The 26,175-nt window shown below is 48.2% G+C and overlaps 1 protein-coding gene across 1 annotated transcript in view; it reads right to left on the bottom strand.

Annotated features, from left to right (window-relative positions):
* Positions 1–26,175, bottom strand: part of ZCCHC9 (zinc finger CCHC-type containing 9) — a 141,816-nt gene that overhangs the window by 37,198 nt on the left and 78,443 nt on the right. The window contains exons 3-4 of the mRNA XM_069627557.1: positions 3,686–3,836; positions 2,989–3,081 (exon numbers count right to left, since the gene is read on the bottom strand). Coding sequence (XP_069483658.1) covers positions 2,989–3,081; positions 3,686–3,836 — 244 coding nt within the window. The remainder of the gene's footprint in view (positions 1–2,988; positions 3,082–3,685; positions 3,837–26,175) is intronic.

Here is a 26,175-nt window from a genome sequence, read left to right as displayed (position 1 = left end):
GCATCTGCATTTTAATATTGCAGCACAGCACTTTCTGTGCAGTGTTGCTGTGAGCTCCTTGGGCTGCCCTTTTTATTGTCCTTGTGATAAGAAATGTTACCAAGTACAGGGGGATACATTTTATCCTACCAGACTTAAATATTGTGGAATCAGCAGACCCCACCTTATGTGGAGTGCTGAGGAGACACAATTTAACCCCCCTTTCTACTTCCCCTGTAACTTAGTTTACACTGACAAGTTAATCTGAGCGGCTAGTGGCAGTGGATTCTTCCAGCTTTACATGCAGTCCGCTAGTGCAGCTGAGGGAAGGGACACATGGGTCATCATTGACCTAACATGGAGGCTGTACTTTTTTTGCCAACTCTTGATGACTTGTCCTTTCTTTAGCATTCTTCTACTTACTTGGGTGGTAGAGGTCCCGTTAGGTCTTTTGTCTTTGGCGGGGCTCCTTGCAAAAGCCTGCCAAGGCTCTTTGTGTGCCTGAAAGGACAGAAGTTGGGGAGGTGACAAACTCCCCTGGTCTCTGTCCTGTAGTGTGTCTGCCTGAATCCCATTCAAACTGGGAGGCTGGCTGTCCTTTTGGACAAGTCGCCCCCAGATTTGCACAAAGGCCTGAATTGTGATTGGTGAATCCCAACGGTTTTCCTGCATAAACGGCGAGGGTCCTGGAGCAGAAAAGCAGAGTCAACGAACGGAAAGAAGAACGTCTGCAGCCATGTCCAGAGACCGTCAAATGACTGCTGAGTAACCGTTGCTGCTCCAACCTCCTCTTCTGCTGACGGGGAAGATCCAGATCAGACGGAAGACTTCCTCCCTTGGACTGGTGGGCTTATCCAGCCTCGAGGCAAACTGCATTTTGAGCCATCCCTCGAAGAGCTGCAACAACCCTGGGCTGCAATCTCCCAATACCCTGGGACCTGGACCATTATGCTTTTTATCGTCTCCTGAAGCATGGTTTCGGCTGGAACCTTGTTGGCATCCTTCTGGGCCTACAGTGACTCCATCTCCCAGACATCTCTTCGAAGTCAGGGACCAGGAAATGGAGGGCTGTGCCGAGTCCCAACACGCCAGTATCATGAAGATAATCTGCTGGGCGTCCCATCCGAAGAAGCCGACCGTCGGCTCCCGCCGAATGTTCTTTCTTCAGCCTCTAGGCCAAGAATCTGAACAGGAGCTGCTGTCGCCTCACCTTGGGGACCCGCAGTGACATTGTCGTTCTTCATCAGAAAAGGTACTGTCCTGATCCTAGGTGCTTAACTGGGTGCCTGCTGTGTTGATCTATAATCCTCCTGAGCTTCTTGAGACACTTTGGGGTGGGCAACCCAATAGTGCTCCATCAGGCCTAAGGATATCAGTCCTGTAGGCTACAATCCATAAGGGGGGGGGGTCTATCCGACCTCCCTGAACCCTCTTTATACTAAACATTGACTCTGACTACTGTTGGGAAGGGGACACAATCTTCCTGCACCCACAGGCACTTTAGAATAAGGCAAAGGCTGTCACCTGTAATCTGTCATCTGTAATTTAAGAGACCAGGTGGGGACGAGGGTGCCCTTACAGGCATCTACACAATCCTTGTACATTTGTAGGTGTAGTGTACATGTAGGAATAGCAGTCATCTTAGTTACTAGCAGCCACATTGTGGCACAAAGCTTAAATGTGGCACGGCAGTCAGCACCCCCGGCCTAGGCTGCAAACATGAGCAAAGGAATAGGCTGTATACCAAACACTGATGAGAAAGCCCAGAGCTACACAGATCCTTAAAACGTTTAATTGTCTTAAATTGTTGCCAACCTTCGCGCCCTGGGAAAAATGTGCCATGCAAGGCCATCGCAGGAGGGAAGATTGCCTTTAAACAGTGCAATCCCATGAGAAGGAGCGCACAGACCTCCAACCCCCTCTAGTCCCAATCCTAAATTATAGCACTCAAATGCCCTGGCTTTAGGACTCCTAAATTCCAATGTACCAGATAACCCCAGACCACCGCCATAAACCTGCTGGACCCCCTGATCGATCAAAAGATCAGAAAGCAGGGCTTTCCTGCCTTCAAGTCTAGGGCATGTGATTTGTGCTGCGACGTGGAGGGAGGGATGGACTTATAGCCCGGAACGAGGGTGGGAGACCTTGGAGAAATTCCAGCCTGCCTGGAAGCAGAAGTATGCGAGTTAGTAGGACCTCAGCTTTTCCCCTGGGCCCCGTCTGTTCGTATCAGGTGCACTGTTACATAGAAATAGATGTGCTTTTCTTAGTAATATAATTAGCACTTGGCCGTCTGCTGAGGACTGCAACATCGCCCACATGGAGGAAGATGGACGGCGGGGCTGAGACCAATGGCCCGGCATCCCCTATGGAGCAGGCAGCCTATGTGTTGGGCCCCACCAACCAGCAGCGCAGGTTTCTATTGTATGTGATGATGTCACTGATGATGCCATGTACCTTCTTCATGTACTGCTTATGCAGATTTTGGTAGAACGTTACACAGCAACACTTGTGTTGGCGCTTTTTCCTTTTGTCTGGAAATAAAGATATCCTTGCAAGAGGTGTATTGCCCCCTCCCCCCAAGTGGGTTGTATTATTTTTGGTGTGAGCCTCTAGGAGGCTTCCCCACATTACTTACCTGTTTACCATCTAAAGTCTACCAGTGAATTGAGTAATGCTCAACCAATGTCTTATTGTATATATTTGAATATGTTTACTTACCTAAAATTCTAGTCATATCTTAGTGTTTATAACCATTCTTTTTTTTATAAAACTACAGCGTGTAAGTGTATTCTTGACATCTTAGTAGAACTGCACCACATATGGTTAATCAAGTGGCAGCTATTCTGGAATAGTCCGGATATTTCAAGGTGGAAACAGCCTTTATACACATTACGGGGTGCCTTGTACACAGTGCCCAGAAGGCAGGAATACACATCACTTAAGCCACGGCAAACATGTTGCAGTTTGTATGCCAAATTTAAAAAGCAGAAGGAATTCAATACTCACCTGCCCCATAAAGGCCTTTAGGATTATCAGGGCAGGACCTGGATAGGTGGCCCATCTCCCCACAAATAAAACATTTTGCAAAAGGAAACTCTCCTATAGAAAGAAAGAAAAATGAAGATGTATGCATGTTTTATGTAACCGGACTCCTTTGCATTAAACCCGTCTTTAACACGTGCTTTTACTGGCTGAACCGATTTTAATCTAGCATGTCACAGATCCAGTGATCTCATGTCTGAGCCATTCATGACCGCTTAACTGCGGAGGACATGGGCACCCACTGCAACTCCCCTAGCAGCACCTGCTCAAAGGGCAGCTATGCACTGCCGAGACTTCGCAGCAGTAAGGTGGTTAAAAGAGATGCTCGTGTATTCTTTATCAATGGCAATTGCAAACAAGGCAATGGCCTGAAATTATTTAAATTAAAACAGTCAATCCTTTTTGTGAAACATTACAATATCATTAAGAATATTTGTGTCCATGGGATACAGTAGTTGCTAAATGGCGCAACTATATGTGTTACCCATTTACCACTGTATTTATGTGCTCGAGCTGAAGGTGAACCGTTAGACTGGTCGCGCATGGTCAGTAGACTTCTAGCTGGCGCTGGGATTCACAATGCATGCTTCCCTGCTAAGATGGCGCGCAGCAAAGAGAACCCACGTGGTAAGAAACTCGGCAAGCCGATTTTGGCACTTACCAAGGGCTGGGTCTACTTTAGCTCTGCACTTGTTGATGTCGTGCTCCGTCGAACCACACCGGTAGCAGATGCCGGCCCCCATCTCCTGACTCCTCTGAGCCTCTTTGCAGTCGGCCAGCCCATGGCCCGGCTTGCGGCAATGGAAGCACAGCTAGGTACAGAAGGAGATCATTTTCCACGTTAGCGTGTGCACTGCCACTGTGTGCGATCAGAACAAGTACACGGGGCTACTTTTCAAAGCAGCGGCACATGTGACATTTCTCTGCTATTGGCCGACTGCATTACATATAAAGGGGGCCACCACACGGCCCTAAAAGTGATGCGAGAGTGGGTACATTTGCATATGATAACGGTTACCTTAAAAACAAAACCTTAAACACAAATAAAAACAAAAAATACAATAATCGGTCATGACTGAGAAACTAGATCCATGAACATAGCAAATAAAGGAGGTAAAGTCTCCAATTATAGAAAACACCTTTGCTGCTGCAACCAGGCGTGACCACAAACTGTGAATTAACCCCTCATAAGCACGAGAAGGTCACCATCAGACATTTTCTGGAAGCACGCAAGGCTGTTAAGCTGGCGGTTTGCTGAAAACGTCACCTTCCCCATGGATCGCTAAACACACGCTAGGAAAGTAGCGCAGAAAATTCTCACCTTTTTCTTTCAATGACTAATTATTGAACTGAGGGAGACTGCCGAAACGGCAGTGGTAGCCTAGGAAGGTATTCGAGTTTAGTGGTAAAAACAGGATTTTTTAAAATTTTTTTATTTGTATATAATCATCTTAGATTTTTTAACAAAATTTCGAAAAGCAGTTGAAGAGGTTACACAAGTGAGAAAGTGAAGAAGAGATAAAGTCATTGCTAACTCCTAAAGATCTTGCTATTCTGTATTGCTTTGCCAGACAAGGTGTAGAACCAGTGAAACTTTTTTTTTTTTTTTTCATGCAATCTTTTTTCATTCAGTCTGTGTTGGAATAAGCACGTTGAGGATGTATTTCATAATGTTTACAGTGGCCAACTGCCATGCCTGTTTATCTCCATCAAGCAGTTTGTTCCAACACGTTTCTTCATTTTGAAGAGTAAAGTTTGTAAAAATGTCTGTCAAGTATCTATCACGAATTTCTGTCGTCGATGGACAGTTCAAAAGTAAGTGGCGTATAGTTTCCGTGTCCCTAGTGGACTTGCAGAAACGGCAGCCGCTTGACAAGGAATGTTGTCTATTCGCCAGTATTTCGTTAGTTTCCAGGAGATTGTCTGATTTTTAAGAAGTAATTTCGAGCCGCTCTATTTGGAAATAGTTTCAGGAATGGTTGGATGGAGTCAAGTTTCTTCGAGAAAGAAGGGAGGTGGCTGCTGAGTTTGTACTTGGAAGCAAGGTCGTTGGTGTTGATCCAGTCGAGTTCTTTGATTTTCTTAATAACTCGAACTGGATTGGCGATGAGATCTTCTGTATTACAGGCAACTGAGTCTAAGATGTTCAAAACTTTAGTTTCCCATCGAGTGAGCATATGACAAGTTCCTATCCGGATTTCTTCACTTATCAACTGATAGGTGTGGGGCGTATCTTTCTGTCTGCATTTCCGATAGAGCATGACACTATTACAATCCACAGTTGATTTTAGCAAGGAGAGGGTTAGTTCACGTCTGATTACTGATATCGGAGTTGTTTTCGGGAGGCCCAAGATTGGGCGCCAGAAATTTGCTCCTAGTTTTGGCCATAAGTCGTCTGGAAGATTCGGCATTGCTTCGGCGCCATATGTCAAAGATGGAATAACTTTCCCTTTATAAAAATCTCTTGCAGGTCTAATTGAGAATCTGCCGTATTTGGTATCAATTGCCTTTCCTTGTGTGGCTAGCTTGGTCGTTTTTGCTCGTAGGTGCTCTTGCATAGCTTTTTCCTTGTACGAGCTGTCTACAATAACTCCCAAGTATTTAAAGTTAGTGACTTTCTCGATGGTGGTTGTGTCTAGTTTCAAGTTCGGTGTGGATTTCTTTTTAGGGAATTTCTCTATTACCATCATTTTTGTTTTGGATTCGTTAATTTCCAAGTTATTTGACATCATGTAAAGTTTAAGATTTGCTAGCTGGCGTTGAAGACCAATAGGGGTGTTGTCCAGCAAGATTAGGTCATCAGCGTAAAGTAGGCGACTAATTTGTTCTCCCCCGAGTTTAGGAGGGAAAGCTCGAATCTTTGTTTCAGTTTCTTGGAAGTCGCCTAAATAGGACCAAAACAAAGCCGGAGCCAATGGACAACCCTGTTTAACACCTCTGTTAGTTGCTATTGCTTCTGTTAATGTGCCTTGCTTATTTAGGCGGACCCTCATGGTGGTGTTTGAATAAAGAGCTTTGATTGGGTTGAGTACGTCTAATGGACATTTCCATGCGGCCAGCTTTCTCCACAGTCTTTCTCGATCTACTTTATCAAAAGCCTGTGTGAGATCGACAAAGGTAATGTATAGGCGTGGGCGACCCTCCAAGATTTTGCTTTTAAGGGCACTCAATATCAAAATGTTGGCGTTTGTCCCCAGATTCTTTTTAAAGCCAGTTTGGAACTTGTCGTGACACGGGGAATCATTGGCCCAGGTAGTGAAATGTTTTAACAGCAGAGACCCAAACATCTTGCCTATCGGATCGAGGAGGGCGATCGGACGATAGTTCGCTGGGTCTAACCTATCTCCTTTTTTATAGATAGGGACCACGTTTGCACATGTCCATGAGGGCGGAATGGATTTTGTGGCTGTGCAGCGTTTAAATATTTGGCTCAAGAGGGGAGCCCAGGTCTCTGGGTGGGATTTCAAGTCAAAATTCATAATGCCATCAGGACCGGGCGCACGTGATGGTTTTAACTTTTTAATTAAAGCTATAATGTCCTCAATGTTGTCCACGATGATCCAGGGGGTATCATTAGATTCCATCAGAGGAAATTTGGTAATTGGACTAAAGAGTTTGGAAGTGGTTTTCCCAGGCCAGTTGGCCGATTCCGCTTATTTGACATGGCCGATCTCCTGGTGCAGTTGAATGGAGTAGGGTCCAAAAGTCTCTGGCATTGTTTCTGGAGATGGCCGTAAGAATGTTTTCCGCGTCTTGTTGATACAACTTATGACGGTGACTTTTTAACCATGATTTGTAATTTTTAACAGCCGCTTTGATGATCTCCGGTGCGGCTGAGGGCTCGAATCTCTTTGCTTGCCTTTTTATTCTCCTCAATTCTCTCTTTTTTTCCATTACTACTTTATCGTAGGTATGTCTTTGATCTAGTGTTGATGTCTTATTTTTTTTTTTAGGAACTCTAAAGGTGGTTAATAACGGTAAATAATCCACGTCTATCCTAGGCAGTTGGTTGTTGTGGTCTTTATATTTGGCTGTAATAGTGGTTATAGCCTTTTCCGTTATTCTGAGTCTTGTTCCTTGCATAGAGACTTCTATATCTGAAGTCATTGTGTTGTTTGCCGATAAGGTTGTGGACCAAGTAGTTTCAAGAAGATTGTGATCACTTTCCTTTGTTTTGATTACTTTAAAGGAGTTAATATGAGGTAGTAGGGAGCGAGATACAAAGATATAGTCAATTGTGGAAGTTGAATTTGCTCTTTCCCAAGTTGGAAGTCTATTAGGATCAGGAAAGGCTAGGTCCAAGTTGTCAAAAGATCTATACTTCATTAGGTCCAACTCTTGTTCTATTATGTTGATAAATCTTGAACTTTCAATAGTGGCTGGGTTCCAGTAGATGGTCACAATTATGAGTGTCATTGTCAAGGTTTTAGGCGATCCTCTTTTTTTAGTAATCCAATTTAGCATTACCATCAGCATGAAATGATTTTCTTTTAGCTTTTGCGAGTTTACAAGGCCTCGTCCGCTACGAATCGCGATCAGGAGACCAGCCGTTGGGCGGCCTAAAGAACCTTTCTTGGCTAACACTGTGTGGGTTTCATAGCCATCAAGTACTGGAGGATGTAGAAGCCATGTCTCTTGTAAACAGATGATGTCGTAGTTTATTAGGTTTGAGGGTCCTGATGTTAGATGAAGGAAACCTCGGGTGTTCCACGAGCACAATTTTATTTGGTCTTGGGCGTTTGAATTTAGACAGTCTATTGTGTTGCTGTTGGTCGTATTCTCGGGTGGCTATTTTTGTTGGTTTAGCTTTAAAGCCTTTGGTAACCATGACCAAAGAGAATGTAAAGATGAGTTTAAAGATGGGTTTGCTGTAACAGGATAGGGCTCATTCTGAACTGTCCTTTGACGTTTTTGACCTTCTTTTGGGAGCGTCCGTCTATCAGACAGCTCCTTATACGCTGGGATTAGTTTTCCAAGATCTTTAGCTGACCCCTTGGGTTGTAATTTGTTGATTGATGCAGTCTGGTTTGGTTTTTGGTCCAAAACTGTAACGATCGTCGTTTTCTTTAGTGATTGGCGTCGTTTTTGGCGTGAAGGCTGGGAGTATTCAGTTGCTTTTATTGATGCCTGGGAATCTTTATTTGCTTGGTGATTGCAAGTTTTGATTTCTCTCGAAGATTTGGTAAGGTCGTAGCCCATTATTAAAAGTTCTTCAAGGGCAGATTCCAGGGCGTTTTTTGTTGATTGTGACGCTATGTATAGGTGTGAAATTGCCCTGGATCCCTGATGGCTCGGGTCGACAATTTGGAGGTCTTCTGACTTTACTAGTCGTAGTTTCGGATGTAACTGAATAAGTCCATAACCGATATTCTATTTAATATTACTTCGTCATAGTTTCCAGGGATCTGTTCTAGTTTCAATATCCACCGTATTAAAGGTTTAATGTGGTGTTTTGTGGTTTTTGATTTGTAGGTTGGTCGCTGGGCTTCCTTGGTGGGGGCTCTTGTTGAAGATTTCTTTTGCTGCGCTTTAGGCCACGGAGTTTGAGGATTACTATGCGATCTATGAGGTCGTCTTGTTGGTTGTCGGCTAGAACCATTTTTTCGTGTTTCAGTTTCTTGTTTTGGATAGTTAGTTTTAAGAACTATCGAGGACTCTCCAAATACAGGATCTATTGGTTTGTTGTTAGTCCTAGCCAGTCGCGTTCTTCGTTCTTCTAAAGTTAGGAATGGAGATTCTCTGGACTTTGTTTCTTTATTACGATTCCCTGTCAGGAGTATAGAAGTTATAGGTGAATCAGGTATTTCTTCCAAGTTTTGGTTTAAGAATGTTGATTGATCAGTGATATGTTGAGTAATGTTCATCATGTCTTTGTTATTTAGAAATGCTTCTATTCCTCTAGGAGAAACGTTCAATGTTTCTTTTTCAGCTCTGCTTACCTCCCCAGTTTTCTTTGCGTTGCCTTTTATTTTTAATGAGGTAAGAAGGTCTCTTTGAGCCTCTATAGCTTTTGAGCTTGTTGAGTTTGATTGGTAAATTGAAGGTGTTATTAATACTGGTTCTTGTTGGTGGGAGTTAGTTTTTTCCACCTCTTTAGTTAGCTTGGTTTTTTCTATCAAAAGAGTTGGTGGGACAGTTAAGTCAATGAAAGGAGGATTTCGAGTACTTTCTGCGTTTGTTTGCGTAATGCCCTGGGAAGTAAGGCACGTGGTTGAAGTCAGTTTTTGAGATGGCGCCATAATCGGATCCTGGCTCGGTTTGATCGTAGATACGAAAGACTTTGATTCTAGGGCCATGATGTAACCCTCCAAAAAAGTAATTTTGTTCAGCATTGAAGTTTGAATCGCTGTATGGTCTTTCAGCGTGTACCCTATTGTTTCATATAGTTTAATAAATGGATTGAGGGCTATCGATAGTGCGGACATCAAGGTGCAAGTATCGAGCTTTTTTGGATGTGAATCAGTTGCAGAGTTGTCACGCTGTGCAGCTGATTTAAACTATCCCAGGTGTTGATGGTCGTGTAGGTGGTGTGGTGGTGTTTAATAATCTTCTGGAGGGGAAGTCTGAAGAATATCTTCTTTGATTGGTATAATTGTCTAGGTTTGAGTAAAAAGAGTCTAAAGTTTTCTCAAACTGTAACTTATTTTTAGATTTGACAGAATGTTGACTTCCACCATCTTTCTCATGCGTTTGTGGGATTAGGCTTAAGGGCTCACTTAATGACTGTGGTGCAATCGGCAGAGCCTGGTCTTTGTACTTGGTACTGTCGATTGGTCGATGTATTGAATCATTGATCAGTGGTTGGTCATGTATCAAGAGTTGAGGGGAGCCCGTTGCCGCTGAGCCAATTTGCTTTAATGATGTCGAGATGGTTGGGAGGGGTACAGAGCTCTCAACTTCGACTTGCTCTCGTGTGGAAGTCTGAGGGCAACTCTGCGCTTCTTGATCATTGGTAAGAGTTTGTTGTGGACACAAAATGGGGACTGAAGTTGGAGGTTTCGCAGGGGTTATGCTTTCCAAAGCTGGTGTAGGATTAGTTGTAGGTAGAACTGCCAAGTTTCGAGCCTGCGAAACCCCAGCTCTTCCTGCATAATTTGTGGTATTTTTGAAGTCACTTGGCCTGAGAAGTGCCATTTTGTTGGGTTGATATCCGGAGCTGGCCAAGTACCATCTTTTGTTTGAAGAATGGAGAGTCTTCGTTTAGCTTGAATCAATCTACAATATTTGCTGAGTGGTGTAATTGCATCAGCTGCCTCGAGAATTTCTGCATCGTCAGCTCATTACATTTTTCTTGGATGGCTTTGGAGTGCCTGTTGAAAAAGTCTGATAATAGCTTCAAAGGGCGTTGTGGTTTTTTACCGCCCTTTCTTGTTGTTTTAGGGCCTGCACGGGGAGCTTTTGTAGAATGTTTTTGTTTAGGCAGGGATTTAGCCAATCTTATGGTTTCCACTTGGTTATTCGGCAATTCTAGGACTGAGTTTTTCTTGGTAGGGACGTCGCTAGTTCGTGGTCTCTTTTTTTTAATTATGTTATTTGGCTCTTGCGGTGGTAGCTTAATTTCTTGACGCACAGTTGGACTTATTAACGCCGACGCATTATTTTCTGGGTTTGTCTTGTTTGCTGGTGAATTGCTGTGAGTTTCCCTATGTACGATTGCTAATACCAAAAGGCCAGCCATAGGTGGCGCTGCTGTTATTTCACTTTCTTTCGCCGAGGTTGATGAGCCACGCTCGACTCTCAACCCACTCAGGCACTCCTGTCCTGCCATCGATGGGCGCCGCTTCCCAGAGGCGCCAGGCGTCCGCACCTCTCTCTCCTTCAACCGATTGACGTGGGGGGCGCCCTCTCTGGGGTCCACCCCCGACCCCGTCGTGTCTGCTTCGAACTCCGTCGCAGCACTCGCTGCCTGCCCGCTCAACGCCGCCTCCCCTTCAAGAGGCCGCGGAGCCGCGGCTGCAGCAGCGACGGCGGCGATCGAAGCGCTCAGCCCCACCAGCGCCCTCGGGGGCTCCGGCGCAGGGCCCAAGGCGGTCCCCCCCTCCGGGGGGCCTCCGAGTCCCAGACGTGGCCGCGACCAAAATGGGCACCGAAGCGTGCGACGCCGGCTCCCTACCGGGGCGAGGCAGAACCCCCGAGGGTGCCGGCCCGCGGGCTGCTAGCGGCCAGCTCCAATACTGCGGCCGGGGGAAAGCTAGCGCCATCCACTCCCGGGACTGCGACCTCCTCCTCAGGTAAGCCAGCTTCGCTGCAAGGTGGTAAATGTTTGTTGTTGAATATGCCAGAACCTCTCGATAGCTTTTTGGTAGGGAATTTGAGCGTTAACAGCACAGTTTCTGTTTCCTATGTTTGTTAGAATGTTGGAGTTTGGGTTTGCGAGGATTTCTCGTTCATCTGTTGTTTCCATTGAAGTCAAAGGGAGACCAGTTTGGAATTGATGTTGTGTGGGTGATGTGGTTGTGGTTTTAGTTAGCGACTTGACTTTACTTCTTAGAGAATGGCTTGTAAGGTCTTCTGAGTTCAACCGTTGTGGCTTTTGAGGTGATGGTGCTGCCAGGCCCGTCTTGCCTGGCATGACTGCAAGACTGCCACTCACCGCCACTCCGCGTCCGCTCCGCGGAGTAAGTGAGGTTTTGTAGAATAGGTGAAGCGGGAGACACACCTCTCTAGGATAGAGCTGGAAAAAACACTGGCTGCTGCAAGACTGCCACTCACCGCCACTCCGCCTTCCACCTTCGTTATGAGATGATACATATTCAGAAAATTGAACCATGCTGTAAAATCGGTGTAGGAATGCCGATTGAAAGTCACAGGTTGATCCTTACATTAGTTACCAGGGGTGTTGCTAGGTCTGGAAAAAAACCCGGGGCTATGCTAATGTCGGAACTGTCAGGACTCGGGGCTAGCTAGTCTTTTGGTTGTAGCACCCGAGATTCTATCCGGGGCTACAACCAAAAGACCAGGGGCTATAGCCCCCTTAGAAGCCCCCCTAGCAACGCCTCTGTTAGTTACCACCAACCCCCATTATGTTTTCGCACCAAACTGTAAGGGTGTGACCAAAATCGGGGTGTGAAACCATTTATCCTATGGGAAAGACGGGTTCCAACCAAGAGACAGACTGAATGGTCTACATGGGTAGCTGTGGCAGAGCAGTCAGGCTTCACTCAAGGGAGGAAAGAAGGCTGGTGCGTGGGTACCTTTAGACCTAATAGATTACACAAAAGTAATATGTGCTGAAAAATATAGAGTGAAACCAAAAACACACAAATATCAAATGTGTGCTTTAGCTGAAATACACTGGAGCAGTATACATAAGCAGCACCGTTAACCATTTCAGCCAAGTCACAAACCGCACAGAGCCAACCCATGAACCATCAATGGAAGTTCACCTACAGTTCAGAGCCAAATAGGCAATGCACCGTGGGGTGTGTAGGTGTTTGCTCCAGGAACATGTCTGTCTATGGGGCGCGCTACAGGGCAGTGCTATTTTATACAGAACATTTTTCAACACAAGACAGACTGCTCTCAAAATTTCAGATACACATACACCCAAAAGGAGCCCCAGACAGCAACAATACACTCCTTCAGCTGTGTTCAGGGCTCAGAGTGCCGGGGCATGAACAGACGCTGCAGTCACCAACTCTCCAACACGCAGTCACATTAGACACTGCGCGATTCATTGATTGCATTTGCAACATATGCATCCTGGGAGAACAACTAAAGCCCAGGTGGAATAAGACAGGCAAGGGAACGCTTCCAATTGTTTCCCGAACACACAAGCAATCAGCTGAGCGGATTTCCAAAGGGGGCTGATTCCAGAGTCTAGACCCTGCCAAGGAAGAACATACAAAGTGTTAACATAATCCATTTGTGAGATTATGAGCAAGCCCACGACCGATGTCTGATCCTCCTGAGGAATAAAGCGGAAGGTTTGTCGAAGCAAGGCCTTCCACTAAATGGCAAATTACCTCGGTGGAACCAGAGACTAACATATATGGGTATCGCCGGTATAAGAGTGATACAGCAACTGTAAATTACAAAGGATGCTCATTGCAGGATGGAGATAAATGTTAAAAAGCAGCAGGGGCAAAGGAGAACCCTGAGGAACTCCACAGCCTACCATGATAGGATTATATGCAAACGAACCAACCTTGACCATTAGAGATCAATCTGCAAGGAAACTCCAAAAAACCAGTGAAGTACAGCGAGGAAGGGAAAGGGTTACCAATTTTAAACAATGCCCCGAAGGGCGACCACATATTAAGTACCAATATAGATTCATAAGATCAGAACTACATGGTCTCTAACTCTTAAAAATTGGTGGTTACAATAAAGCAAATTAGATACAGTAAATCAACACAGATCAATGGACAGGAGTGGAGTGATGTATTACATAATTTAATATAATGTATACAATCAAGGATACATTTAAAAGATCCAGTCGTTGGTGTAATACTCAAGGCATGCAGGAGCGGCCCAGGTTAAATCCCAAAGCTCCAGCAAGTACCCTTTTTTGTCACTTTATGAACTTAAAAAGGTTTGCTAAAGTTGCCAAAAAGGATTAACAGGACCAAGTCCCTAGGCGGACAAAGCAGCAACTAACCCCAGGAGATAACAGAGGAGACCCCCTTGAAGAGCTTCAGTTCCAGGTTTGAGACTCAGCCAACCAGAAAATAAAGGAAGCAGAGCAGGATTAATTCCAATACAAGTCAATGGTGAACCACAGCAGGGATGGGGGCTGCAAAATCTCAGTACTCCAGGACCCAGAGGACGCCTGCTTTAGATTCCAAATATATCAGGACCCGGGGACAAGTACTCCTAATGCCAGTGATGTTTCAGGATCTCGCTTTGGAAATATGTTATGTTATGTTACTTTGCATTTATATAGCACCTTATCTATCATTGGTATGATCTCAAGGCGCTGGTTGGATGAACGCCCTCGGGAACCGTAGTTCAAGTCAGAGAGAGAGAGAGAGAGAGAGAGAGAGAGAGAGAGAGAGAGAAAGTCATAAGGTGCGTGGGTGCACCAGATGTGTGTGCAGCTGGTGTGGTACTTGCATGATTGCTGCTGCTTAGCGATATGTGTGGTGGTTTAGAGGTCAGGAATATGTGTTCATTCTGGTGGGTTGATATCCATACTGATATTCTGGCTGCGTTAGGCCTGAGGAGACGCACAGGCTAGCGGGTGTGCTGAGCCAGCTGTGTTTGATTAGGTTGATGAGGAGTATGTAGCGTGTGTTAGTATGAGAACAGCTATACGGAATGTGTCATAGTATCGCTGTGCTCTAGTTGAGTGGTGGTGTATAAGAGAGAGTGTAAACGTGGTGATGTGATATGGTGTTTTTCAGTAAGGTGCCTGAGATCGAGCGCACATCTGAGCCATTTATTCTATCCATTTTATTCACTCTGTCCATTCAGTCAGCTTCGTCTGTTCATACATTTCGTCTGGTTCATCATTTAGTTTACTAGTCTTTCCATTCATTCCATCATTTGACCTTTCCTCTACATAAACTGGTCACTCCAATCTGTTGATCCGTTTCATCCATTTAGTTTACTAGTCTTTCCATTCAAACTCCTTGAAAAGCTGGCCATCTCTCAGCTAATCCTTCATTCTGACTCTGTTGGCTGTCTTCATGACCATCAGTCTGGCTTTAGATCCGGCAGAAGCACGGAAACTGCTTGCCTGAACATCCGTGAAGATCTGCTTTCCAACCTTGACTCTAGCATTCCCTCTGTCCTCATCCTACTCGATCTCTCCTCTGCCTTCGACACGGTCAACCATACCATCCTGCTCAACCGTCTCCGTGATAACCTGGGCATCACTGATCAGGCTCTGGCCTGGCTGACCTCTTTCCTCTCTGATCGACCCTCCCAGGTCAACTTGGGTTCTTTTTATCATCTATCTTCCTTTCCACCTGTGGTGTTCCCCAGGGGTCTAACCTCTTGCTGTGGCTTTTCAACCAATACCTAGCAACTCTCGCCCGCTGTATTGCCATTTTCTGCTCAAACTTCCAGTGCTACGTAGATGCCACTCAGCTCATTTTCAGGCTGCCCTCGGCCACCTCCTCCACCTCTCTCATCACTGATTGCCTAACTGCCACTCAAGCTTGGTGTGCTGCCAACGATCTCTGTCTGAATACCAGCAAGACTGAGATCCTCCTCATCGGCACACCATCACCTTCCTTTCCCCTCACTCTCTGGCCAGCCTCCCTTGGCCCTCCTCCTATCCCTACCTGCGAGGCCAAGGACCTTGGTGTCACCTTTGATTCCACACTCTCCTTCTCCGCCCACATCGCTGATGTATCAAAAAAGTCAAACCTCCTACTGCACCTCCTCAGAGGTATTCTTCCTTTCCTCTCATTCCCCCAGAAGCTCACTGTCTCCTAAACTCTGGTTTTATCTAAGTTGGACTATTGCAAAAGCCTCTTTCTTAATCTGCCTACCTCTACTCTCCGCCCTTTGCAACTTATCCAGAACAGGACTACAAGACTTGTCCTTGGCCTCAAGCCCTGGGATCGTATCTCTCCAGCTCTGAAATCTCTCCATTGGCTCCCATTGGATGCAAGGATTAAATTCAAAACCCTCTGCATTGTCCACAAGGCTTTCTGGGGCCTGGGTCCAACATACCTTCAGCTATCCCTCCGCAAATACCTCCCATCTCGGGCACTCCGCTCCTCTACCTCTAACTCCCTCAGGGGCAGTCGTTTCTCAAAGAAACGAGCTGGGGGTAGACCTCTGTCTTCGGCGGGGGCTCCCTCTGGAACAGCCTCCCTACCACTCTAAAACTTGGGAGAACCATCTCTGGTTCCGGAAGCACCTCAAGACCTTCCTCTTTGCTTCTGCCTTTGCCCCCCCCTCTCCCCTGCTGACTCTACTCTCCCTCAGCACTATGCACCTGGCCACCCACTTTCCTCTGGGCCCAGGTACCTGCTCCTCTTGCCACCGGCACGCCCTGCCTCCGGGCCACCCCTTGCACTGGGGTCTGCATCTGTACCCACACAGCCCCCACCCTTTTGTTTTGTTCTTCCTGCACTTATCAGACCTACCCAGCCTGCTGCCTTAAACCCAGCACTGCCATTTGTTGGCTGCACTCCCTCTGTTTGTTGACTTTTTATTTATTAATTTATTATTATTTATGTTTTTTTTCCTCCTTTTGTTCCCCCTTCCATGCACTTCTCCCTCTCCCCCTCTACCATGCACTTGCGCGTTCTCAATGTCACTGGGCCTAGTAAAATTGTTGTTTTTGTTTCTCCTCTGTTCCCCTTCTCTTGCCTTGTCGCGCTCTGAAACACTTGTGTATGAGCGCGATAGAAATATAATATCAATATCAAATTCATTCCATCTTCGATCGTTCATCTACATTAATTGATCACTCCAATCTGTTGATCTGTTTCATCCTTCGCATATGTTTAGTGTGTTCTGTCTGTTCTATCCTTTTTATTCATTCGATATTTTCCATGAGTTTTACACACTGCATCAGTTACATCTGCTGCGTCAATTCTATTCACTCCATTCGTTCCATCCAGTGCGTCCGTTCAGTCCACACCATCCGTTCCGCCATCTCCATCCGTTCCGCCATCTCCATCCGTTCCGTAAAACCAGCCAACCCTGGGGCTCTTAGAACAGTGCTGAGCCAGGATCCATTACTCAGGGGCTTGAACCCTGGACCCACAACGTCTCAGACAGATGAAAAGAAAAAACTTCAGTGTACCTAGTCTACAACCCACAAGTTAGGAGAAGCAACACAGAAGGCATTACGATGAAGTACGGATCCAGCCGAGGAGATCAGAGTAGCTCGAAGGGCAAGATGGGGAAGCCAGCCAACAAATAAGGGTCCTATGATGTATTCCAACAGCTAAACGAAGAAACCAGGAGCGGGTCCAGCAAATATGGCCAAAACCTGGTCCTCAGAAACAGCAGGCCATCATTGAGGGAATCCTTTAGAAATTCAGATAGGAATGTCAGGAACGGGCAAAGTCTCTGGTAGATCTACACATTCACTCATGGGCTAGCATTAGCCAGCACTTCAAATACACACCAAGGTTTTGGCAAACAGCCAATCGGGCTGGACTGAAACACCATTAAACACTCAGGCCCACAAACATAGAATATGTGCTGCCCAAGTGTGGGGTAGGAATCCAAGCTAAGTAAGATTAAACCACAAAAGAGGGTGACGACTCGGCTCTGGGTGAACCCAGATCAGAACAGCAGCCATATTAGGCACCTTACCTACCGATAACTTCTTCTTGCGCTCCCGCAAGGCTTTGGACGTGAGCGACTGGCAGTCGACACAGTCATCCGTGTCATGGGCCTCTCCGAGGCACCAGAGGCAGGGGTCGTGCGAGTCCGTGACCGACATCTTGAACCCACAGTCCCCGCACTTCCTAAAGTCCGGACGCAGTGTGCAAGACGAGGTAGACATCTTCACGAGGAAATCGTACACAAACAGGTTCGAAGAACCAAGATGAACAACAGAAACTCCAAAGAGTCGAGGCGTACCGAGATTCACAAAGCAAACACGTTTGTGGAAAAAACACAACTGAGGCTACGGGCGTCGTGCGTCCTACTTATCACATCGGGTGACGTCGGTCGTCGGAGGAGGTCCTCGAGGACGGCACATCGACGTAGGACGCAGAAAAATTTCCGAAGCAGCACAGCTGTGGCGATTACTGTCATAGATATGGAATACGTCGGAGGACCCAATCCCCTCAAAGGCTTGTTTTATGCCCTTTCATTTTTGCAGCTGTGGATTTCAAGTCTGCACGTGTCCTGGTTTCTGGTGGTGCGCTGTCTGCCGGAGATGCTGAGTTTCTCTGCGAGGTAGCTGGGTGACTCGAGGGCGACTGCCTTACAGATAATGCAGCAAGACTTGAAGGTGAATCAGGTGTGCAGTGGGAGCCAGTGAAGGTTGATGAGGGCCGGGGTGATATGGTCGTATCTGTATAGACATGAGGGATACAGTTGCGTGTAGGGCACTTCTCAGGGGCACAAGGGATGCCGACAGGAGGCCTTTGAGGAGTGCATTGCCCCCATCCAGGTGGGATAGGATTAGTGCTTGAACTGTGGATCTAAAGCTGTCCGGAGGGCGGAAGTGCTCGACTTTCTGCAGGAGGGAGAGTTGATACCAAGATGCCTGAGCTTTCTTAGCTATGTGTGTCTTGAAGGAGAGGTGTTTGTCGATGTGGAACCTGAGGGGCTTGGCACAGGAGGTGAGCTCGTGTGAAGACCTCAGAGTTCATGGTTGATAGTCAGGTCTGTATGTCTGGGTTTTCAGTGTTGTTGGTGAGGAGTAGAAATTCGGTCTTGGAGGGGTTGAGCTTCAAGTATGCACTGGACACCCGAGACTGGATCAGCGAGAGGTAGGTTTTGAGCCTATGGATGTCGTTGATGAAGTCGATATTGGGGTATAGTAGTGTGTGGTCGGCGTATTGGTGGATGTGGATGTTGTGTGTACAGGGGGGCTCACAACAGCTCCATGTATAAATTGAAGATCACTGGCAAGAGGATGGAACCCTGCGGGACTCCACAGATGACAGGTAGCCTTGGCGATCTAGAGGAGTCCATCTGAACAAATTGCTTGCGGTTGGCGTGGTAAGACTTGAACCAGCAGGACAAGGTTGCCGATCCCCATGCGCAGATGTAGGGTGTCCGTAAGCGCCTGGTGTTCTACTGTGTCAAAAGCGGCCGAGAGATCGAGTAGAACCAGGAGGCAGGTTTGGCCGTCTTCAAGGATGTTGAAGGCATCGTCGACCACCTGTATGGTTGCTATCTCCGTGCTGCATCTGGGTCTGAAACCGGAATGGTAGGTTTGGAGGAGATTGTTGGTGTCGATGTGTTTCTGCAGTTGTGCAGCTACCACTTTCTCGATGATCTTACCTAGGAAAGGAAGCTGGGTGATGGGGCGATAGTTACCTAGGTTGTGGTTTCTTTTAGTAGAAGGATGATTTGTCCTGTTTTTAGAGTCGATGGAAGGTGCCCCGAGTTAGCAAGCTGTTGATGATCTCCAGGGAGAGAAGGATAGCTTCTGCAGGGAGGGCCTTGAGGACAGATGCATGGAGGATGTCGTCTGTACACGATGTGGCTTTGAGGGTGGCCAGGGTTTCTACCAGATCCTCTGTCGAGTGTACCTTGAATGTTGTCCAGGGTGTGGAGATTTCGCAAGAAGGGACATAAGGTGGGTCTGTGGATGCAGAACTGGTGTCTATGTGCTGGCAAATCTTGCTGATTTTTGTCGATGAAGGTGTTGATGGCAGGGCTTTTTTTCGATGGAGTGTGGTATGGCAGGGTTGGCGCAGTGCTCAACAGCTTATAAGAGGGCTCTGCTTTTGTTGTCGGCTTCTGCTATGGTATTCTGATAGTAGGTGGCGTTGGATGTGTTGATTAGTTGTCAGCGAGTTGTTCAGAGCTTCTTGAGAGGTGGTAGGTCGGATGCAGTCCTGGAGCAGCACCAGGTTTTCTCTTCTTTCCTGAGGACTTTTTTGCTGAGGTGTCGTTCTTGCGTGTACCAGGGTGCTGATGGTTTCGGTTTGCAGGTGCGTTGTTTCGGAGGCACGTGTCGGTAGATGGAGGCTGAGAGGGTGGCGTGGCGTGCTTCCAGTAGAGAGTCGCAGTTTGTTAGGGGATGTTCGGTCCATACAAGTTGGAGGTTGGCGAGGTCTTCCACCGGGAAGTTCTTGAATGACCTGAAGGTTTGTGGGATGGGTTTCTGCGGGGAGTGCAGTATGTTGAAAGGCACGGCTAGCTGGTCACACCAGTTAAGTGGGAGAGAAGAGCTGTAGTGGACGGAAGACAGTGCAGTGATGATTAGGGCGAGGATGTTACCATTCTCGTGTGTTGGGTCTTTCATGTGCTGTGTGAGGATGAGGGTGCCGAGAGGGCAGATGAGAGCTTCCTTCATCGGTTTGGTGGCCTGGTTACCTGGGTGGTTGAAGTCACCTACAAAGAGGTTGTTGGTGTGCGTGAGGGACATGGTGATGACCAGGTAATTGAAGTCTCCGATGAAGGAGGTGTTGGGTTTGGTTGGTCTTTAGATGAGATGGAAGGTAACTTTGTCCGTCGGGGAGAGCGGGACGAGGCAAGCAAGGACTTTGAAGGAGCCAATGTTGTCGACGTGAAGTCTGATGCAGGGTCACAAGGTCTTGTGGATGGTCGTGAGGCCTCCGCCCGCTCGTTTGGCCGGTCTCTGTGTTGGCTGCTGTAGCCGTCTGGGACAAGTACGTCTAGGATGTGGGTGGAGGTGGGTGTCAGCCAGGTCTCAGTGAGGAAGATGGCATCAAGGTTGTGTGTAGTGATGAAGGTTGGCGAGGTTTGCTGCATGGGCAATAGTTGAGCGGACATCGGAGAGCATCAACTTCTGTGTTGTGGATGGTGAGGGGGTGCCGATTGGCCTGTGGTGGAATCCATGCCTTAGAGGAAGGGTGATGATGTTAGCATTGCCTAGTGATGGTGGGGATGGCCTGTGGGGACGGAGGGAGAAAAACATGTCACCACGTGCTTACCTGTTGTCTGTTCAGGGGTTTGAGCCCTTGGCCCTCCTGGTCCAAACCGGAATTGCCCTTTTCTTCATCTGTCCTGCACCTCGGACGCCAGGGCGAGAGACGTTCTTGATCTAAGAGTTAAGAGCAGAAAGGAAGAGGCAGGGCTAAGAAGGTGGGTAGGGCTTAGGCCTTGTGACCTTGATCTAGATCCACTTGCACCTGCTAACCAACATGCAAGAAGTCACCAACACCTTTATAAGACACTGATCGAAATAACGGGCAAATACAGGGTTCCTTTTTTTGTTTGAGAATACACACAGCTGTGTAAATATCAAAATGTAAATAAAACAATGTAGCATATGTAATCATGTTTTGACAAGAATCTCCAGCATCCTTTCTCAAAAAGTATTTATTTTGATTGGTTTTCATTAACATTAACATACCAACCTTCCCGTTACATAGCTCCCCAGCCCCCGCCCCCTCCCGAGAGAGAACACAATTATTACATAGCAGTTTTTATCCATCCCCTTCACAATATGTCCAAAATCCTCAGTTTGTGTGGGCACCATTGTAACAGTCATTTTAAAGGAATGCTAAAACATTACCCCAGTCTTGTTTAAAAAAATAAACATAAAAAATAATAATTAAAAAAAAAAGTCTGATTCCCCTTGTATCCTATAGTTTGCCCACTCTAATGCCCCACCTTCTGCAACCATTCCAACTCTATTGGTGCTTGCCTCGGTTTCCATTTCTGTGCTATAGTCAGCCATGCAGCTACTATAAATATCACATAGGCTCTCAACTACTTCTTGGTGTACCTTGAGTCCCATTAGCCATTTTTATATCTGTGTTATCTGCTTATGGAAAAATGCCGCTCATCTGTGATTTTACCCCATCTCAAAATGGTTGGAGAACAGGGCAATCTCACCACACATGCAATCAATCCCCATTGGTTCTGAACCCCCGCCAACAATCTGGTAGAGTTGAGGAGAACATTGTATGGATCGCCGGGGTGTAGTGCCATTATTTTACACCACATTTTCCATATTAGGATAGAAAGTGTTAATTTTGAAATATATTGCCCCAAAGATGTTCCCATTTATACTCTGCTGTGGTACTACTGAATGTATACTTTTCATATATCGTCATTGTATCGGGCTGGGAGTTCGTTAAGGAATTTATAAAGAGCTCAGACCAATTTTCTCGATCCTGTGTGGGATGTAATAAACCGTTTGAATGGGGTTAGCTGGCGTGTAGCAGCTGCTTTAAAATTAGGGTCAGATAGCCAGTGGCTTAATTGACAGTGCTGGAATCGGTCGTCTCAGTGAGTCCGAAGGACTGCTTGCATGCATGCTTCAAACGATCTTAAGTTTTGCTCCTGTAGCCGATCACATATCTTTAGACACCCTGCCTCCTCCCAGGCCCAGAATGACCTCTGCTTCATCACCGGCAAATTGGGGATTATAAAATAATGGCAAAAATGGGGATGGAGCAGTTGAGAGGGCCCCTTTTGCAACCACTTCCTCCCATAGGTTTGCCACCAGCCCCACTATTTTGCTTATGCGCACATTTGGTGGTCTATACTCCTTCCCCATGCACAAAAGCCCCAACAGGGGAATTCTCGCCACAGCCCTGTTTACCTGTGTGTCTCCCGTAAACCATTCCTTCATTACCCCGCGTGGCGCTGCCTCATAGTATTTCCGAAAATGTGGTAGCCCCACTCCTCCCCGATTCCTTGGTGCCGTTAGGGTGTTCATTGCTATCATAGGGGGTATGCTTTGCCATATGGAACAAGTTACTTACCTGTAACTGTTGTTCTCCAGCATGGGTCTGGCATGGATTCACATGCTCTTGAATATTCCCCGTCGTCAGGCTGGGAATCCTCGGTAAAGAAAAAATCAGTATCAGTTTCGTTTCTGATCTGTCTTTCTTAGTAGTAACCAATCACTGATCTCTGGGTCATACTGCCCCCAGCCAATGACTGCCCTCTCCCTAAGCCCCGCCTCTGACAGCCATCCTCAGATTTGGTAGCACGCAAAGTGGCAGTATGACGAAGTGAAGAGCCGCAGAGGGGTAGGCGGGAGGGTTCGCATGTGAATCCATGCCAGACCCATGCTGGAGAACAACAGTTACAGGTAAGTAACTTCTTCCTTCTCCAGCATGGGGTCTGGCATGGATTCACATGCTCATGAATAAAAGAATACATAGCAGTACACACATGCACAACCACGGGAGGTGGCAAAGGCTCAACATTAAGCATTACATCCAAAACTCAACATTAAGCAATTCTTACCTCCTCACCAGGCTCACCTTAGGCGAACAGGTTGCGCAGCACTGCTTGGCCGACCCTGGACTCCTCCCTGGAGTCCCGATCAACGCAGTAGAATCTTGTGAAGGTGTGCGTAGACCTCCACGTAGCAGCCCTGCAGATGTCCAGCAGGGGCACACCAAACAGGAACGCCGTGGTAGCAGCGATCGCTCTGGTCGAATGGGCTCTCGGACGGCCGGGCAGCGGTAGGTTTGCCAACCGGTGACAGTGCATGATGCTGCCGGAGAGCCATCTGGAAATGGAAGTCTTCGAGAGAGCCTTCCCTTGATTCACAGACCCAAAGTTAACAAACAGCTGTGACGTCTTCCGAAAACTCTTCGTGTGGTCCACATAGAACTTCAGCGCTCTAGCTACATCCAGCGAGTGCAAAGTCCTCTCGGCCGGCGTCGAAGGCGACGGGAAGAAAACTGGTAACACCAAGGGCTCGTTGAGGTGGAAGTCCGACGGCACCTTGGGCATGAAGGAGGGGTGCGTCCTCAGCACGACCCTCGTGTCATGAAAAGTCAAGTATGGAGGCTTGCAAGATAAGGCCTGGATCTCTCCCACTCGTCGTGCGGAGGTGATGGCCACGAGGAACGCTGTCTTCCATGACAGGAACTTCAAAGGCGCCGAATGCATAGGCTCGAATGGGGCCCCCATGAGCCTGGTCAGCACCACATTAAGCTCCCATGCCAGGGCAGGAGCCTTCACCGGCGGGAACGATCGAATAGTCCCTTCATAAATTCCTTCACCAGGCGGAGAGACCACAAGGACGCCCGTCCCGTAGTCCTGGTATATCGGGAGATGGGAGGCAGATGTATTTTGATGGAGGCGTGAGCCAGTCCAGCTTTGGCCAGCGACAGTAGGTACGGCAGTACTTGAGGGGCCGTAATCCGCAGAAGGTTAATCTTCTGTGCACAGCACCAGACAGAGAACCTCTTCCATTTATGACCGTATCACGTAAGAGTTGAGGACGCCTTGGCCTTTGCAAGAACCTCTCTGCAATCAGCCGGTATATCGTACCCTCCAAACTCTAGTGCCGCAGGAGCCAGGCCTGCAAGTTCAGCGACTGTGGGTCGTGATGGAGAATGGCGCCTCCTTCTCTGGAGAGAAGATCCACGTCCGCCGGCAGCTTGACTGGTGGGGACGTTGACAAGTCCAGAAGGTCCGGGAACCAGATCTGCCTCGTCCACGCCGGTGCGACGAGGATCATCCTGCACCTGGACTTCTTTACCTGGTTGATGAGGCGGAGCAGCAACGGCGGGAACGTGTATAGAAACAGGCAGTCCCAAGGGAACGAGAAAGCATCGGCCATGCTCCTCGGCTGTGGGAACCTGTTGGCGAACCTCTGGCACTTGGAGTTCGTCGCCGTCGCGAACAGGTCGATCTGGGGCTTGCCCCATTGTTGGAAGAGCCGATCCACTTGATCCTGGCGTAGTTCCCACTCGTGGCACGAGCGCAGCTCCCTGCTGAGTGAGTCGGCGATGGTGTTTTTTATTCCTGCCAAGTGGAACGGAACCACAAACATCCCCTGGGCGATGGCCCAGTGCCACAGATCCTGGGCCTCCTTGGATAGGGCTGGGGATCTGGTGCCCCCCTGCTTCCTTATGTAGAACATCGTGGTGGTATTGTCGGTGAAGATCCTCACCACTTTGTCCTTGAGGGACAGAAGGAACGACTTGAGCGCCCAGAACACTGCTCAGAGCTCCAGGATGTTGATGTGGAGAGACCTCTCCTCCGGGAGCCACAGGCCTCTTGCGTGGAGATCTCTGGTGTGGGCCTCCCAACCCTCCAGAGAGGCGTCCGTCGTCACCGTCTCCTGAAACGCCGGGGTTTGAAAGTCCGTGCCTGTAGTGAGGTGAGCCCGGGTGCCCCACCATAGGATCGCCTGACAGAACTCCTCGTCGAGAGGGATCCTGTCGTCGAAGCAGCCCGTCGCCTGAAACCAGCGGGCGTCGAGGAACTCCTGTAGTGGACGCATCTGAAGTCTGCAAAGGGGCACAAGGTAGATGCATTAGGACATCATCCCGAGAAGGGACTTGATGGACCTCACCCTGCCCACGTCCGTGGCTAACAAGCGCCGCACCTTGCCCAGGATGGTATTGGTCCTCTCCTCTGAAGGGGAGGCCAATTGCCCCACTGTATCGAGTTTCGCTCCCAGAAACAGTGCTACTTGCGATGGAACCAGGTGGGATTTGGGGTGGTTGATGGCGAACCCCAAGCTCCGTGAGTAACCGGACGGTCCTCGCCGTATGTTTGACGGCGAGTTCCCTTGTCCTTGCCCTGATTAGCCAGTCGTCCAGGTAGGGGTAGACGTGGATCCCCTGCAGGCGCAGCCGCGCCGCCACTGGTGCTAGGCACTTGGTGAAAACCCTGGGTGCCGACTTTAATCCGAACGCTAGGGCTCTGAATTTGTAGTGGCGTCGCTGAACCACGAACCTGAGGAACTTCCGGTGCCTTTTCAGAATGGGGATGTGGAAGTAGGCATCCTCCAGGTCCAAAGACGATAGGAAGTCGCCTTCCTCCAGCTGTCCCAGCACGTGCTGGAGGGTGACCATCCTGAATTTCTGCACCTTGATGTATTTGTTTAACCGACGCAGGTCCAGGATGGGGCGCCAACCGCCTGTCTTCTTTCTGACGAGGAAGTACCTTGAGTACACTCCGGAGCCCCGGAGCCTCCTGGGGACGAGCTCGATGGCACCTTTCTTGAGCATCGCCTTTACCTCCAACAGCAGTTGAGGGTCGGGATTCTCCTTCCTGGCCACGGGAGGAATGCGAGGGCACTTCTTTTGGAATTCCAGCGAGTGCCCGTTGGCCAGGGCATCCAGCACCCAACGATCGGCAGAGATGGGCTCCCACACTCTGACGAACTTCGTCAGCCGGCCTCCCACCGGGGTGCTTCGGTGGGGGCCCGACAACCCGGCCGGGACAGTCTTGCTTGGAGGCGGCCTTGCCGCCTTGGCCTCCTTGGTGACGACTGCGGTATCCCCCTTGCTTGCCGCGACCTCTGTAGGCCTCCTGGGAAGAGGAGCGGGCCGCCTGGCGGTAAGTGGAGGAGCCACCGCTGGATCCTTTGGAGGGACCCTGTCTGCCTCCGGAGCTCCGAAAGGGCCGTCGCTGTTCAAGCACCCCAAGGGCCCGGGCCGTCTCCGAGTCAGTCTTGATGGCCTGTAGAGACTCGTCCACCACTTTACCAAAAGGTTGTCTCCGTCGAACGGCATGTTCAACACTCTGGTCTGGACATCCTGGTGAAAGTCTGTCGCCTTGAGCCATCCCCGTCGTCGGAGGCAAACTCTGTTGCCCAGTTGGCGTAATACGGTATCGGCAATGTCCGTTGCCACCGTTATGGCGTGATCCGACGCCACCTCG

Source organism: Ambystoma mexicanum, chromosome 6p (genome assembly GCF_040938575.1).
Source record: "Ambystoma mexicanum isolate Mex_15411 chromosome 6p, UKY_AmexF1_1, whole genome shotgun sequence".
Classification (NCBI taxonomy): Eukaryota; Metazoa; Chordata; class Amphibia; order Caudata; family Ambystomatidae; genus Ambystoma; species Ambystoma mexicanum.
The sequence above is the reverse complement of the archived record's forward strand: the minus strand, read 5'-3'. Positions and strand labels throughout refer to the sequence as shown.